This window comes from Sinohyriopsis cumingii, chromosome 19 (genome assembly GCF_028554795.1).
Source record: "Sinohyriopsis cumingii isolate HCF-2022 chromosome 19, ASM2855479v2, whole genome shotgun sequence".
Taxonomy (NCBI): domain Eukaryota; kingdom Metazoa; phylum Mollusca; class Bivalvia; order Unionida; family Unionidae; genus Sinohyriopsis; species Sinohyriopsis cumingii.
In genome coordinates, this window is record NC_142979.1 from 60,352,514 (window position 1) to 60,368,359 (window position 15,846).

General features: G+C 35.6%; 1 protein-coding gene across 1 annotated transcript in view; it reads left to right on the top strand.

The window, feature by feature from the left end:
* Window positions 1–934: 934 nt before the first annotated feature.
* LOC149775799 (uncharacterized) overlaps window positions 935–15,846 on the top strand; it is a 79,115-nt gene continuing 64,203 nt past the window's right edge. The window contains exons 1-3 of the mRNA XM_089943836.1: window positions 935–1,087; window positions 7,146–7,534; window positions 9,857–10,111. Coding sequence (XP_089799962.1) covers window positions 7,198–7,534; window positions 9,857–10,111 — 592 coding nt within the window. The 5' untranslated portion in view covers window positions 935–1,087; window positions 7,146–7,197. The remainder of the gene's footprint in view (window positions 1,088–7,145; window positions 7,535–9,856; window positions 10,112–15,846) is intronic.

The following is a 15,846-nucleotide window of genomic DNA, read 5'->3' on the forward strand; positions in this document are numbered from 1 at the left end:
ACCTACCGGCAATATTTCGTGTTTTCTATTATTTTCTATTTATTATTAATTTGAAGACGTTTGCTCAATGTTAGGTCTCAATATGTAGCTGTTTTTGTTGTGTTTTTATTTTCTATCCGTGCTTAAATGCACCTGTATTGAATGTGTGATTGAGATTAATGTGCTTGTGTGTGTGTGTAATCGTATGTATATGCGTGTGTAAACGAGCAGAGGTGTTTGATTAACATAGCTTTCTTTCGTGGATTTTTATATTCAGTATAATATAATGCCTTTATTGGACGTGTGTACAAGTGTAAGTGCGTGTTTTGTGAGTATAAACTGGCTAAATTGGAGTATATATGTTCGTCGTGTTTTAATTATTCCGGTTATTATACATTCGTATAGATTTTTACATAACATGCTTTTACTCTTTTTCTTGTAGATTTCTTGTAGATAAGGTTATATGCAATATTAGCATCTGCTATGTAACTCGCATGAAATAAACATTATTATTATTATTATTATTAACATTGTGCCTATTATTTATTTTTAATTACTTATCAATAAATGTGTCACTTTTGTCAAATAAAAAAGCTTTTTATGTCAGTAAAATATAGCATTTATTCTCTAAGAGTTTGTTTCTTTTCTTTAAAAAATATTAAACACTGACATTTTTGTTGGGTGTCACGGATTCAGTGTTTCAGGCAAAAGCGGTTTTTGCTTTTTTTCCATCTAAAGATGAGAATTGAGTGGCGAAGATCTAATTGCTTTAAATAATAAAAAACAATGGCGAAAATCTAATTGCTTTTATATTTAAAAAAACTCCACTTCTTCAATAGCACCCCCCCCCCCTCCAAAAAGTATGATGTGATCTAGCTGGTTAACTGGAGACGACACTTCCCAGCTTAAACTAGCCGGTACTAGTTCGGTCTGGTGAGTGATTGGTTAGAAAATCAATATGGCGGAGATTATGGAGAAGTGATAACAAATTGGGGAGAGAAATATCTCCGTAATTTTTTTTATTTATAAACATGCAGCTGTCTCTATTATTTTGATTCTAGCTGTCTGGATTATGTAATTCATCGTGTCGATGAAATATTATATACTGGTGAGTTAATCCTTGTGGAAGATAGTCTTTGATTACGTCACGAAGTACAACTGTCAAAAAAGGGGTGGGGTAGAGCGTGCACCAAACATGATCACTTGGAAGTATTTGTTGTTATCAAGGTTCATTCATCCCATAACATATTAAGAAAGAGTCGTATATTATTTTCATTTATAAAGCTTTTAATATGAGAAAAGCTAGAGTTCCATAAGTAGGATGGTACGATTTCCTGTGAGATGAAGATAATTTTCCGTCCCTACAACCAGGTTAAGTGTTGACGAAACAGCATTACTTACCTACCCAGTAAGGAATTACCAGTATTTAGTTCATTTAGTTTGCTACATTGTTTATGTTTACAGTGAAGATACACCAAGGTGGTCATGTATTAGTCATACATTATAAGACATCGACCGAGTCCTACAACGTAAGATCTCGACCCTGATACGGCGGCACGATTTACCCAAATATACCCACATAACCAAAATACTACACTAATGCTGCCCAAATACGTCCCAAGACATCCCAAAATATATCTAAATACTACTAAATACATACAAATACTCCAAAATATATTTAAATATACCCAGTTGTGATGTTTCTAGTCTATCACTTAACTTCAGTCTATATTTTCAAAGGCATGCTAATTATTTCTTCGTTTGCATCAATTCAAGTTGTAATTTTCACTGCTGATTTTGTTTGGCAATTTGTTTAGTTCCATTTTATGTAATCGCCGACAAGTTAAATTACGGGTGGAACTATCATATCTTTCTGCTATTCAGATCATCATGTGAAGTCATTATCTGATAATTGACAATGACAGTCATGGGAGGAGTTAATATTGTCCTGTTCGTTTTCTACTTTTCTGTCACAGTCGATAAGCAATTGAATTGTTAAAGGCACAATACTGTGTCTTTTTGGTAAATGTTAATGTTGTAAAGGTGATTACATTCATCTACAGATTCAAATGTAAAACTCAAATTAGAATTAAAAACATGTTTTATCTTGCATTAAATGAGCAAAACACATTAAAATAGCTATTATTTCCCAAATACAGACGTATCTGTCACACAACAATCAATAAAAGCAGTTACAGCATTATAGTATTATTTAACAATGCAGTCATTAACTAGGTACATGTACATGTTAGAAAATGTGTAAGATTACTATCAGTGCTTTATAGAGGTCGTCTGTTCAGCTCTTATCTTTTTCATTTGCCTGGTTTCCGACCAGCAGTTTGTTTCGGCCGCTTTCACTTATATATTCCATCTGATGAATTGACATAATTGGATTCAGCTTCCATAGTGATCCGAGAAGCAAGAAATTTCTTGAAATTTCTTTCCTTCTCCGTTACACTTTTTGAGTGCAAGGTTTGTTTGTCCAAACAAAATGAACAAGGCTGACCAAAAAGCCTGTAATGGCAATGTTGTATTTGGTAGATCTCATCAGTTTAAACAAATTAGTAATTCGTGAAAATCACCCAATATCGAGTGTAGATCAAACTCTGGCAAAGGTCAGCTGGTGCAAAAATGTGCACGATCGTTGAAATATGGAGCTACTCAAAAATGTCTCAGAAGTTAGACCATATCTGGATATGGTTAGCAAAGCAATTCTCATCTAACAGCAGAAAAAAACAAAACTGCTGCAACATTTGCCAAGTAAAAACACCAAGTGGTCCAGGGTCATCCTCATGAGAACGCTTTCTAAGATGTAAAACGAGGAACTTCGCAATTTGGAAGTGTTAGCCAATTAAAGTCAACTGCCAGTCTTGTCAATTGATGCATCCTCATTTCATGTAGAGGCTGTATTATAATAAAAACGGCCAAAAAATTATCCACTGAGGCTAGTGGTATGTGTTTCAAAGTCAGTGTTGGTCAAAGTGCAAAGATATACTTAAACTGAGAAACAAGCTTTGACAGTCACTTCAGTATGCGAAAGTTTTCTGTGCACTTGCTTGGTCTGAAGTTTCACATGGGAATCAATCACAGAACCCACTATTCCTCTGTTGAATACAAATAATCAGTAGGATTTGTCTTTCAAAGATTTTGAATCCAATTAATGCCGTATCCATTGACAATGTCCCATGTTCCTGGGAAAAAAATCTTGTTAATTGTTGATGCACTTTCAAATGCTCCAGCCTCTCATGGTGTGCCAGGTTTCACTGAATTGGAAAATGAAACTAGGGCATTTATTGATCAGGCTGTGTCCCATCTACTAGCCACAAGCATGAGATTAGGCAAACTCGTGCAGAGGTATTAAAATTGATATTTTGACTTCTTACTTGCATTTTTTAACCCTTATTTTATTCACTTGATTTTAACCCTGATATGGATACACGTACATGTATATTGTTTTGTAGCATGTGATCCACTGGGTGAATTTGATTAATTAAAGAATAAAAATTGCATTATACTTTTAAACTATCTGTATTTTAATTAGGCTCAGCATTCTGCTCTTTGAACATTTAATTTCAGAATACCACTAATGGATCATTCCGCCTAATTTTTTGTCCATCTAGCATGTACATCTGACTCGTATTTAACACCATTTCAGACTCAGAATTACTCAATGTTGTTTTCATTAACACTTTCCCAGCTCCAATAATTTGATATACAAGTATTTGCAGAACAAAATTCTAATGAACCATGCAGGGAAGCAAATATTTGGGGTTTTCTAGGTAGCCCGTATTTTCAACACGCATTTGTAAAACTTTCTTCATGAATGGTTCAAATTATGCTATAATTTTTATTCCTGTGCATGTTGTTCTAATAAAATTTAGTTTCACAACCATTCATGTCGTGCTTGAAGATCCCAGATGTGGAACAGTTGTTACCAGAAAAACAGATGACTCAACAAGAATGGTTAATAAAAATTGTATATTTCGCCGGGCACATTTTCATATTTGGGACTTTCAACAAATTTGCGGGAGTTCTTGTTTCACTTTTCTCCAAGTGCACAAATTTGTACAAATTTTGCACAGTCCACACAATGGCACACTCTGACAGCATCTCGTTTAAGTACTTGACATATCTAATGACTTTCATGTAAAGTCTCTCTGTTGCTCTGCCAATACTTTCTGTTTGTCATGCAGAGAATAAGCTACATTGATTTCTGATTGGTGGTTATTGTTTAACCTGGAGCAGAACAAGCAATAACCGCAATAGAAAATTTAATGTAAGATTTTTCAATGTGCAACAGACCGCTAGTGTAGTTTTCAAAGTGATCAAAAGAGTCAAGATACAATTCAAAGTAGTTGGTCCTAAATAAAAAAGATTCAGATCTGACATGCACAATATCCACTTCTAGCAGCCATCTTGAAAATTTTGTTGTTGCTACTCCTTCTGAATGGATGGTTATATCAGCAGTGCATTTTAAGTAAAAAAACATCCAGTGGTCATAAATGAAATTGGTGCTGCTATAATATCTAATGTGACTGCTTTCAGTGTATCCCCAAAGGGTGCAAAATTGAGAGTTGAAAATCACTTTGGTGTCAAAACTGGGGTGGGGGTGAGACTGAGTTAAACAAAAAAAACTTTGGTGTCAAAACTGGGGGTCAAATTAAAATGTGTGGGTCTTTGAAGCACAAATGGAGGTAAAGGGAAATAATGGCTATGGATTTCTATCTTGAAAATCTTGTTATTGCTAATCCTCCTGAGTGGGCTGTCATGTCAGCATTGAGTATTAACTTAAAATAGCTTCTCCTGATGCCTAATTGGTACTAGATCAAAATGGTGCTGATCTGATATCCATTATGGCCAGCATGGTAGCCATCTTAAAAATCTTGTTATCACAACTCTACTTGAGCAAGAAAGTAACGTTGGCATGATTTTCATAAGAAGACTTGTTATGATGTCCAGTTGGTCTTAAAATGGTCCTGAGCTGACATCCAGAATGGCTACCACAAAATGGTGTTATTGCTTCTCCAGAATGGATTGTCATATTAATACATATTGCATGTACATCTAACCATAGGGATATATATATATATATATATATATATATATATATATATATATATATATATATATACATACAAACACCCATGTGTGATGTGATTTGGATTTTTAACGTAGCTTTAACAATTTTTCAGTCATATCACTATGATGTCTGCAATGTGGCAGTTAATTGTGACGTCTTGCACTGTGTCATCATGCCACAGACATGTAGCATGATGTCCCACCCAGTCACATTATCCTGACACCAGGCTGACCAGTCATAACACTAACCTCTTAATGCTGAGCACCAAGTGAGGCAGCTGTAAGTACCATTTTTGTAAGTCCTTGGTATGACTCAACTGGGGATCGAACCCACGACCTCCCGCATCCGAGGTGGATGCTCTAACCACTAGGCCACCGGAGCAGTCAACACCCATGTGAATATTGACACCACATATAGATTAAGATCCTATCAAGTTACTTAGAATATAATTTTCCTTGGCGCTGTGAATTGTGACTTGCAATACATTTGAAAGTAGTCTCATAATCTTTGTTAGTGCAATTGTCTTTGACACTTTGAGAAAGTGCATCTGGGTCTACCTGGGTTCAAAGAGAGGGAGGTGTTAGGCTTGTGTCCGTAGATAAAGGAGTAAAGAAGTTGGATCTTGCTTTGCTAGCACCACTTAGATTTTCATTATCTTTGTTTTCTACAATTTGATGAAGTCTATCTGGGCAATGTGTAGCTTGTGACTGCAGTCTTGCCATTGTTAGCTATACCACCATTTTAAGCGCTTTTAGTCAATGACCAGAAGAGTTTATGGGATGGTTTGTTGTCGATCATTCATCTAGTAGCTCTACTTTGTTATCATTACTCCTCATAAACTACTTGCAGCATTGCCATGAAACTCTAGACATACATTACTTTCATAGACTTGTTGATCTTACATGATGTTGGTGTTGCTTAGACATCCAGTCTGGCCACCACAATTACCTTTGTTTCTCCTCCTGATTGGATGGTCATATTAACATGGGGTTTTGACTAAAAGACATCTTATGGTGTATCATTGTGAAAATAGTGCCAGTCTGAAATAAATTTTGTACACCATGGTAGCCATCTTGAAAATACATTTATTGCTACTCCTCCAGAATGAATGGTCATATATCAGGATGTTTTTTTATATACTAAATCTTATTATCAGAACTCTAACAAAACTGAAAGATGTATCAGTGTTGGGTTTTAACTAGAGGACTTCTTATGAATGTGCAGTTTTAACTAGAGGACTTTATGAATGTACGGTATTAACCAGAGGACTTATTATGTTGTCCATTTGGTCTTAAATGAAAATGTTGGCTATCTGACACTCAATATGGCCACCAGACAGTCCATCTTGAAAATCTTTTTTATTGATACTCCTGAATGTACATATGTTTGTATGAACATGAGGTTTTGGCTAAAAGACTTATGATGTCTATTTGGTCTTAAATGGAGAGGGTACCTATCAGATGTCCAATATAACCACCACTGCAGCCATCTTGAAATCTTGTTATTGCGACTCCAGAATGGAAAGTTGTTTCTTGAATCTTCTGTTATCTCTACTACTCCCAAATGAATGAGTATATCAATATGAGGTTTTCACCAGTAGACTTTTTATGATACCTGGTTGGTCTTAAATGAAAATTGTGCTTGTTGTCCAATGCTGCTGCCACAATGACTGTCTTAAAAATCTTGTCACTGCTAAATGACGGTATCATTTTATCCTTGGCTTTTTCACCAAAACACTTATAATAAGGTCCACTTTTTAAAAAATGAAAATGGTGCCAAGCTGACAGTTAATATGTGCACAGCAGCAGCAGCAGCTAATTTAAAAATGCAGTTATCACTGAATTGTTGTGGAGATGGTTTAAAAACTTGACAGTTGAAAGGAAGAAATGGTCTTTTCTTGAATTTCTGGAAATTCTGTTTTGTCCAGTAGAGCATCATTCCCTTTGAGGGACTTTTGTTTCATGTGTAACCTTTAGCATTGTAAATGACAATACATTAGAAGGATTTGTATTGAATTTGCAATCTCTTTTACTGATCAAATGCACACTTGCACAGCCTATAAGGAGATGAATATTTTCTTTTTCAGATTTTTCAGTAATATCGTGATTTTAAGCTTCTTTGGAAACAAGGTTTTAACCATGCCCGTTCAAACTCCACAGTGGACAGAATTTCTTTCATGCCCAGTGTGTTATAATGCTTTCACTGAAAATGTGTACAAGCCAATAAGCCTGGCATGTGGTCATACTATCTGCAAATCCTGCTTGATGAAGTTGCAGCAGAAGAAATGTCCTTTTGATCAATCCAAATTTGTGAGAGAATTTGAAGATTTGCCTGTCAACTATGCTTTACTGCAACTTGTTGGAGCAGTCATCCCAGAATTCTCCCAGGCAGACATTGAGGCCCAGAACAAACACTATGAGCCATGTAGAAAAAGTGTAGAGAAATTGGCCCTTCTCCTCAAACCCCTTTCACCAGGTAAGAATTTTTTAAAATAGTCTGTTTGATGAACCTTAACTGTCTATTAAACATATATAATGTGTTTGAGGGACCTTGACTGCCCATTAAACATGTGTAATCTGCTTGATGGACCTTGACTGCACATTAAACATGTGTAATCTGTTTGATGGACCCCGACTGCCCATTAAACATGTGTAATCTGTTTGATGGACCTTGACTGCCCATTAAACATGTAGTCTGCTTGATGGACCTTGACTGCCCATTAAACATGTGTAATCTGTTTGATGGACCTTGACTGCCCATTAAACATGTGTAATCAGTTTGATGGACCTTGACTGCCCATTAAAAGTGTGTAATCTGTTTGATGGACCTTGACTGCCCATTAAACGCGTAATCTGTTTGATGGACCTTGACTGCCCATTAAACATGTGTAATCTGTTTGATGGACCCTGACTGCCCATTAAACATGTGTAATCAGTTTGATGGATCGTGACTGACTATTAAACATGTGTAATCTGTTTGATGGACCTTGACTGTTTTACTGTATTAAATTTCTTTCTTTCTTTACTCTGCATAAAGATAGGTATCAAAATTAGTTCAGTCAACTCTTTACATTATCATGTGATCGAAGGTTTAGTAACTTTATTAGAAATCCTTTATATTCTCAGAATAATACCTATGATTCACAAAATTTTAATCTTAGTATTTTAAAACTTACATTCTTTGAGCATAGACACCCCCCACATCAATAAGAAATTAAATGGTCTATAACTTAATTGAATATCTCAGTGCATATAACAGATTCAGATTCATTTTTCGGAAACTAATAGTTTTATAGTGTTTGGTTTTTGTGAGAACAAAAACCATTTTTATTCAGCAGTTAATGTTTATTTTCAAACATCAGTGATTACAATAACATTGAAGCTTGACATCAGAGTGCCTTCCAGTATGTCATGTACATTACACACAATTTGGCATTTCTCCACATATCTTGTTGTGGTGGTTAATTTGCTTTGTGGAATCTCTGGTGGATGGGTAGAAACTCATGTAACACCACCATGGAGGGGGCTGGTGGGCATACTTGATAGACATTAGTCAATGCATGAGGACTTCCATTTGAAAGACAGAGACATCATGGTGATTTACAATATGCTACCAGTTAAAGAATTTATATTGTATATTTAATATGCATGCATATAGGTAAAGTTGATCTACATTTGTACAGTACTTCTAATTGTAGGTACTGTTGAAGTATAAAAATTCAGTTGAATTCCCGATTCATTTTAAATAAAGTAGTCCAAAACACCTTATAATGGCTAGTTGGTCCTAAATGAAAATGGTGCTGATCTGACATCCAATATGGCCACCATAGCAGTCATCTTGAAAATCTTGTTATTGCTATTATTCCTGAACAGAAAGTCATATTGTCTTGGGATTTTAACTAGAAGACTTCTGATGATGTCTAGTTGGTCCTAGATGAAAATGTTGATGCCAAGACCACCACAGTGGCTGTCTTGAATATTTTGTTATAGCTACTCCACCTGGATAGATGGTCATTTCAGAATGGGAATTTTCCTAAAGACTAATTGAGATATCTAGTTGGTCTTGAATGAAAATTTTTACCTAAGTGCTTCTTTGTGAACTGTTAAAATGTAGGGTACAATTTTTAACCATTTTTTAAAAATCCTTGTAAAAGGACGCAGAAGCATGTCCAAAAATAATTTGAAGAGCAAGTTAAGCTATAATTGCTTAGACATTAATGATCTGGAGAAAATAGAATTTTATTGCTAGTCGAAGGACAGCAAATGGATTATACATACATTGAAAAGGGATAGGCACTGCATTCTCTGTCATCACTTGGGTTTGAAACAGATAGTTTTATGATCCCCGTGCTTTAAAAAATAAAAAAATAAAGCCACAATTGGGGATATTATGAAGACCTTATTCTTGTCACTTTCTCTATCAGTCTTTCACCATGTTATTATTTCCCCTTTGACCTTATGTCCTAGATAACGTGATGAACATTTGATATCATAGCCAGTACATTAGTCTGAAAGCCACAAACTTTAAAAAGATAAGCGCTTTATTTTGTCACTAAAAGACATTACAAATACATTTTGCACCCCTTCCAACATAAAGTATTGCTTTACAAAGGCAAATCTTATTATTAATTTCATTGCATAAGTATTATTCATGCACCAATGATAATTGTTCCCAACAGTATAATGCAGTTTGATAATTGTTCGAAGGAGCAAAGATAATTTATTATGAAAATAATAATTTTCAGCAATTCTATGACATATTAGTCATGTTTTTATGTTTTTCTCTTTTCTGCCCAAGGGGATGGTGAGGATAAAACACCCTCATTGAACAGTAGCAACTGTGTACTGAGTCGTCCAATGCAGAGAAAGCTTATTGCCCTGGTGAACTGTCAGTTGGTGGAGGAGGAGGGACGTATTCGAGCCATGAAAGCCGCCAGGTCACTTGGGGAGCGCTCAGTTACTGAACTCATCCTCCAACATCAGAACCCACAACAGCTTTCCTCCAATCTTTGGGCTGCAGTGAGAGCTCGGGGCTGCCAGTTCCTTGGACCAGGTACATAACACATAGTCCCTAGTCTCAACATATTTTTACCATAGATACATAGAGAAAATGTGATTTTCATCCTGTTGGGCTGCCATTTCCTTGGACCAGGTACATACACACAGTCCCTAGTCTCAACTGATTTTGACCATAGATACATAGAGAAAATGTGGCTTTCGTCCTGTTGGGTTGCCAGTTCCTTGAACCAGGTACATACACGTAGTCCCTAGTCTCAATATATTTTTACCATAGATACATAGAGAAAATGTGGTGTTTGTTCTGTTGGGCTGCCAGTTCCTCGGACCAGGTACATACACATATCCCCTAGTCTCAACCTATTTTGACCATAGATACATAGAGAAAATGTGGTTTTTGTCCTGTTGGGAAAACTTTTCAAAAATTGCATCCTATTGTGGATTCTTTACAGCCAGCAAATACAAATTGATCTAAAAACTTTGGAATGTGTTTACATCATTGAAGTTATGACACATTTTGTAAGTGACATAAAAGTAGTAATTAGGCTGATATATAATGAAAATAATCATATTTTATTTATTTAGGGTAAAAATAAAAACATTTGTATGTTGTCTGTTATTTGATGTACATCAATCCATTACAATAAGTTTGTTATCTGTAAGCCTTGTAAACTATTTGGTGAGTTGCCATGAAACTTTAAACATGCATCCATCTGAAGGTCTTGTTGGTCTCAAATGAAAATTATGCTGCTTAGACATCCAGTATCTTGTTATTGCTATAGAGAACTTTATTGGATACACTAATTACATACTCTACAGTTGGTCGGGATCAACATCTCTGTTTAGATGGGATTCCAGGCATTTCTAGCTTGAAAGAAAATGGTGCCAATCTTATGGCCAATGTGGCTGCCATATCAGACATCAGAATCTTCTTATTGCTTCTCATCCTGTATGGAAAGTCATATTGGCATGGGAAATTTTGTGTGGAACTTTGTGATAGATTTTATTGCAGCTCTGTTGGGTCTTATAGCAACCCTTGCTGATTTTATTACATTCAGCCCACATGACATGTTGACACAACATCCATATAGGATACTCCATAAATCTAACTATGGCTGGTGTTAATTTCGCAGCTTTTGACATTTAGAAACTATAGTAGTAACATTGTTTGTGATATTTATCAATGACGTAGCTATGTGTAGGAGCAGATTAACTTGTGTAATGTAAAAAAATTATACCATGTTTTAAATTGTTTAAATATTCCCCCACCCCTGCCCCTTGATTGTGTGTTTCAGATAAATTGTCTAGCTTTGACATACGTCCCAATTTATCAACTACATATGCCTGTAAGGATTCACAAATGCAGAAATTTACATCCTGTCTTGCATTAAGTGGTACCTTCAGTGATCTTTCTCCATAAATGATATTTTATGAAAGCTGTTGTTGTACTGGTTGTTAATTTGTCATAGTTTCCCTTTAATTTGTATACTATTTGCAAGGCCTCATTTGAACAAATTAATGAATGTAGTATACAATTTAAAAAACCACAGAAAATTCCCATCTTATTGCAAAACAAGTTTAGGTAAGATTTGAAACAAGTATCAAGCATACATGTCAACCATTACCTTTGTGGTGTAATCATCATTCTTCTTTTTTAATTACATTTTAGCTTGTATATGGATTATACATTTTTGGTACATTAAAAGATAAAATGAAAATAAAGCAAATAAAGTTGCTTTTGTCGAGTTTTTTTATCATCTCTTTAATTTCACTTATATAAATTTGAGAATATTCTTAAAAAGAAAAACTGACAGGTTTCTTTAAATATGAACTTTGCCTCAGACTCATTATGTTGTTGTTGTTTTAGGGTTTAACACCATTTTTAAGGATAAGATAGGCTATACATGGCAGCCAGTATAAATGGTGAAGGAAGAACCCGGGAAAAGCCCGGAAAGAACCACTGACCCATGAGAAGCTACTGGCAAGGTTTCTTACATACCCACATTGGCCGAACCTGAAACTCGAACCCACACAGACAGAGGTGAGATGGCAATGATCCATAACGGTGAGTGCTTTAGACCACTTGGCCACTTAGGGCCTCTATAGACTCATTATATTGGTAAGCTAGTTAGTTAGTGGACCAGTCTATACTTTTAAAGAAAATGGTACTTGATATGAAGTGAATTGCTTTACAGTGTGACTTGTGGATGTTATATGACAGAAAATGTCAGAGCAGATGGATCTTTTCAAACTTCAAAACTGTCAGATCTGGAAAAAGGACAAAAGAAGAATATGAGAGTAATACAATACTGCAATATGAGCACATACTTATGCCCATAGCAAAATTCCATTTCACGATTATTAAAATAATAAAACAAAAAACCTATGCAAGAAAATGTTCTTCTGTAACTTTGTGAATAGACTTAAGAAATGGAATGTGACAAATCATCTACACTGTTTTGAAGGCTGCACTCAGTTGGTGGCCAATCATGTTATCATTAAAATATGTTCATTAAAAGAGTAACTGTTTGTTACCTTTTTTATGATCCTATCATAAAGCACCAGCTGGGGGTCCCAGGGAGTCGACTGGTCTAAGGTGCTCACCTTTACAAATCACTCTAATGTATTACCTCTGTTCAAGTCTTGGCTAAACCACTGTGGGTATGTTGGAAAGCTTGCCAGTACCTTCTAACCAGATCATCCTTCACAATATATCCTGCCTGCTATGCATAGCCCATCATGTACTAAACCCCACAAATCCAAATGCAACTAAAGCACCAGCTGTTGAGTGACATTCTTACTTTGAAGTCGGCAACCACATTTATTAGCTTCTTTTTGGTGGTATGTCAGGAAGTACATACGCTAGTAGTTCCTAACAGCCACTGAAAGGTGCCAAACTACAGTATGTCATAGCTGCCAACCCTCATGAATTTGGTGTGAATTTCACGACTTTTTCAGCGATTCACGAATTCACGCCGTAAGACAAAAATTCACGAATTTTCTGATCCTCAATTATTTTAAATCTTTAATAAAATAACAGATTTCCCGTTAAGCGCTAGTCGTGATATTCACAGTTGCCGAAACGGTCCGGTACCGCTGGTCACGATATTAGTAGATCTACAGCCGATTAGTACAGTTGGCCCGGTCGCAAGCATTTTAGCCTATTTTAATCTATATGTATTAGAGGAGTTTTACAAATGCTTTTGAGAGAAACTGGGGCCTAACCGGAAATTTGCTCCGCGCATGCGTCAAAACACCGATTCCGGTTAACGTTCAGCATTGCATGTAAGATTTTGAAAATGTTTTCCCCGCCACGGAAAAAGAAATCTATTACTCAAAAAGTGAAGTTTAATTTGGAATATATCAAAAATTGGCCGTGCATTCTGCCATTAAACATTGATATTCATTCATGCTTTTTGCACTCAGTGTGCCATCGCAGAGACGATGTGAGGAAGAATGTCGGTTGCAAAAAACACGTAAAGTTGGGAAAATTAAGAATTCGCAGATTTCATCTCTGGAATATTTTAAACCATTGGTGGAAGACCCGCAGGCTACCAACACTTAAGCATTATTTGTGAGTTTTCTTGTGTCGAACACAATCTACCTTTATCAGCTGGAGACCATGCTAAACATTTGTTCTGACATATGTTCCCGGACTCGAAAATCGCTTCCAAATTTTCCTGTGGAAGAACCAAAAATGCTGCAGCTCCTGTGCATTCCTCACAGCAACAGTGACAGCGAAAGAGTATTTTCTTTAGTGAGGAAAAATAAGACAGACTTTAAGGTCACCTTAGCTGCAGAAAATTTGTCAGCAATTTTAGTCCCCAAGATCAACCAGCAGGCAAGAAGTCGGAACTGTTTAGAAAACAAATTTATGATCAAGCAGTTGAGGAAGTTCAAGTCTGCCACAGTATCATGTCTTGATAAATAAATATTTCTGCATATATGTAGTGTTTTATTTTTATTTTGCGAACTTGATATAGTGTAGTATTGACGGTCGGAGTAGTCAGAGTGGACGGAGTTATTGTCATGGTATTATTCACGAATTCGTGTCCAAATTCACGACTTTTTATCCCTATTTTCACTAATTGTGAGCCTGGAAGGTTGGCAGCTATGGTATGTTTTTAGCACCAATGTATCAAAATAAACATTAACTTTTGAATGAAAATATTGTTGTCACAGAATCAAACATTATTAAACTTGTACTGTATTGTGAAAAAGCAACTTTAGACTTAATATTAACTGAGAAACATGGTCAGGTTAAGTTGTAGTATTTTAACATAAAAGTGGTTTTTATACCGCTTTTTTATTCCAAGTCAATAAGTAAATTGCTGCTTAGGAAGGATTGTTGTATGATAGTAATGCAATACTGCACTCTGAGCACATGATCATGCCCATAGCAACTTTTCCAACTTATGCACAGACTCGACAAGACCTTGTTGATCTTTTCAAGAGTGCCAAGTTATGTTGCTGTTTAAACATAAAAAGTAATTCTCTGATGTATGTATACATGTATTATCATATATAAATGCACAGACACATTAATTTCCTTATTTCTGTTGCAGTTCCACAATAAGCTTTGCTAAGTATCATATGAAGTTCAGTATTATTGCACTCTGCAGTGTAAGAACGATAATGAAAGATAGACATCACACAGCTTACAAGAAAATCACATTCTGGAAGTATCCCCATGCACAAGCATGGCCGGATCAGGTCAAGTGTTGGGGGAAGAGTTTTCAAAATTTCAAAAGGGCCCCAACTTTCCTCAAAAGTGCACCAAAGCAAAGGTCTGTGTGTCGATTCACTCAAAGGGTGCATAATGCCCATGAAACATGCATAAGAATAAAACTAGTCAAATTTCAAGTGATAAGTGACTATGTTTGTGTGTGTGCGTTTCATTCTTTTTTTGGTGGGGGTAATATCTTAGTAATATCTTGTACCATTTTTTCTGACATCCAGTCACAGGATAATAGAGGTGTGATTTAAACTTGAGATTTATATTATAAAAGGAACCATGCCATTCCTTTTCATATTTGAAAATAAATTTTTGTTTTGATGAATGTAATAACAAAAATATATCCTGGTCAGAAAGAACAATCTAGCCCCATAAATTAAATGGCCAGTCCCTTGTACTTAAAATTGAATCTGGACCATTACATGATTTGTAGATTCAGAATTTGCTCAGTTTGGGGTGGGGGGTGTTTTTTTAATTTTTTTATTTTAAAAAAAAAAAAAGTGGCTCTCAATTGCAATTTTATTGTCTAAACCTTAGGGTGTGTAAGTTGGTTTTGATTGCTTCGAATAAAGTAAATGTGTAAACCATATTGTAAAATAAGTAAATCAACCTTCTCTAAATGTACAGAATAGACAAGACATTTTTTTTTTTTTTTTACGGAAATTAAGATCACTTGGTTTTTGACATGGTATCTGATTGTAAATCATGCATGACAATTCTGTCTTTCTGTGGATGGTCATCATCCATCGACTTAAAATTTCAATCAGTAAGACTAACGTTGTTAATGACTGGACCATAATTTGAATTACATGTATTACATGCAATGTGCCAATCATTAGTGTGATATAAACGCACCTTTCTTGAGCTGAAAGTGACATCTTCTGGTGCTAACGTTTTATAACAGTGTTCACAGTGGTCACTGCCTTGAGTTCTGCTGAACATTCACCGAAGCCAAGTCTTAATTCCGCAGAGACCATTTAATTTCTAAACAGGGGAGGGGTAAATGCTTGAAAATTATTGTCATACATGTATTTTGA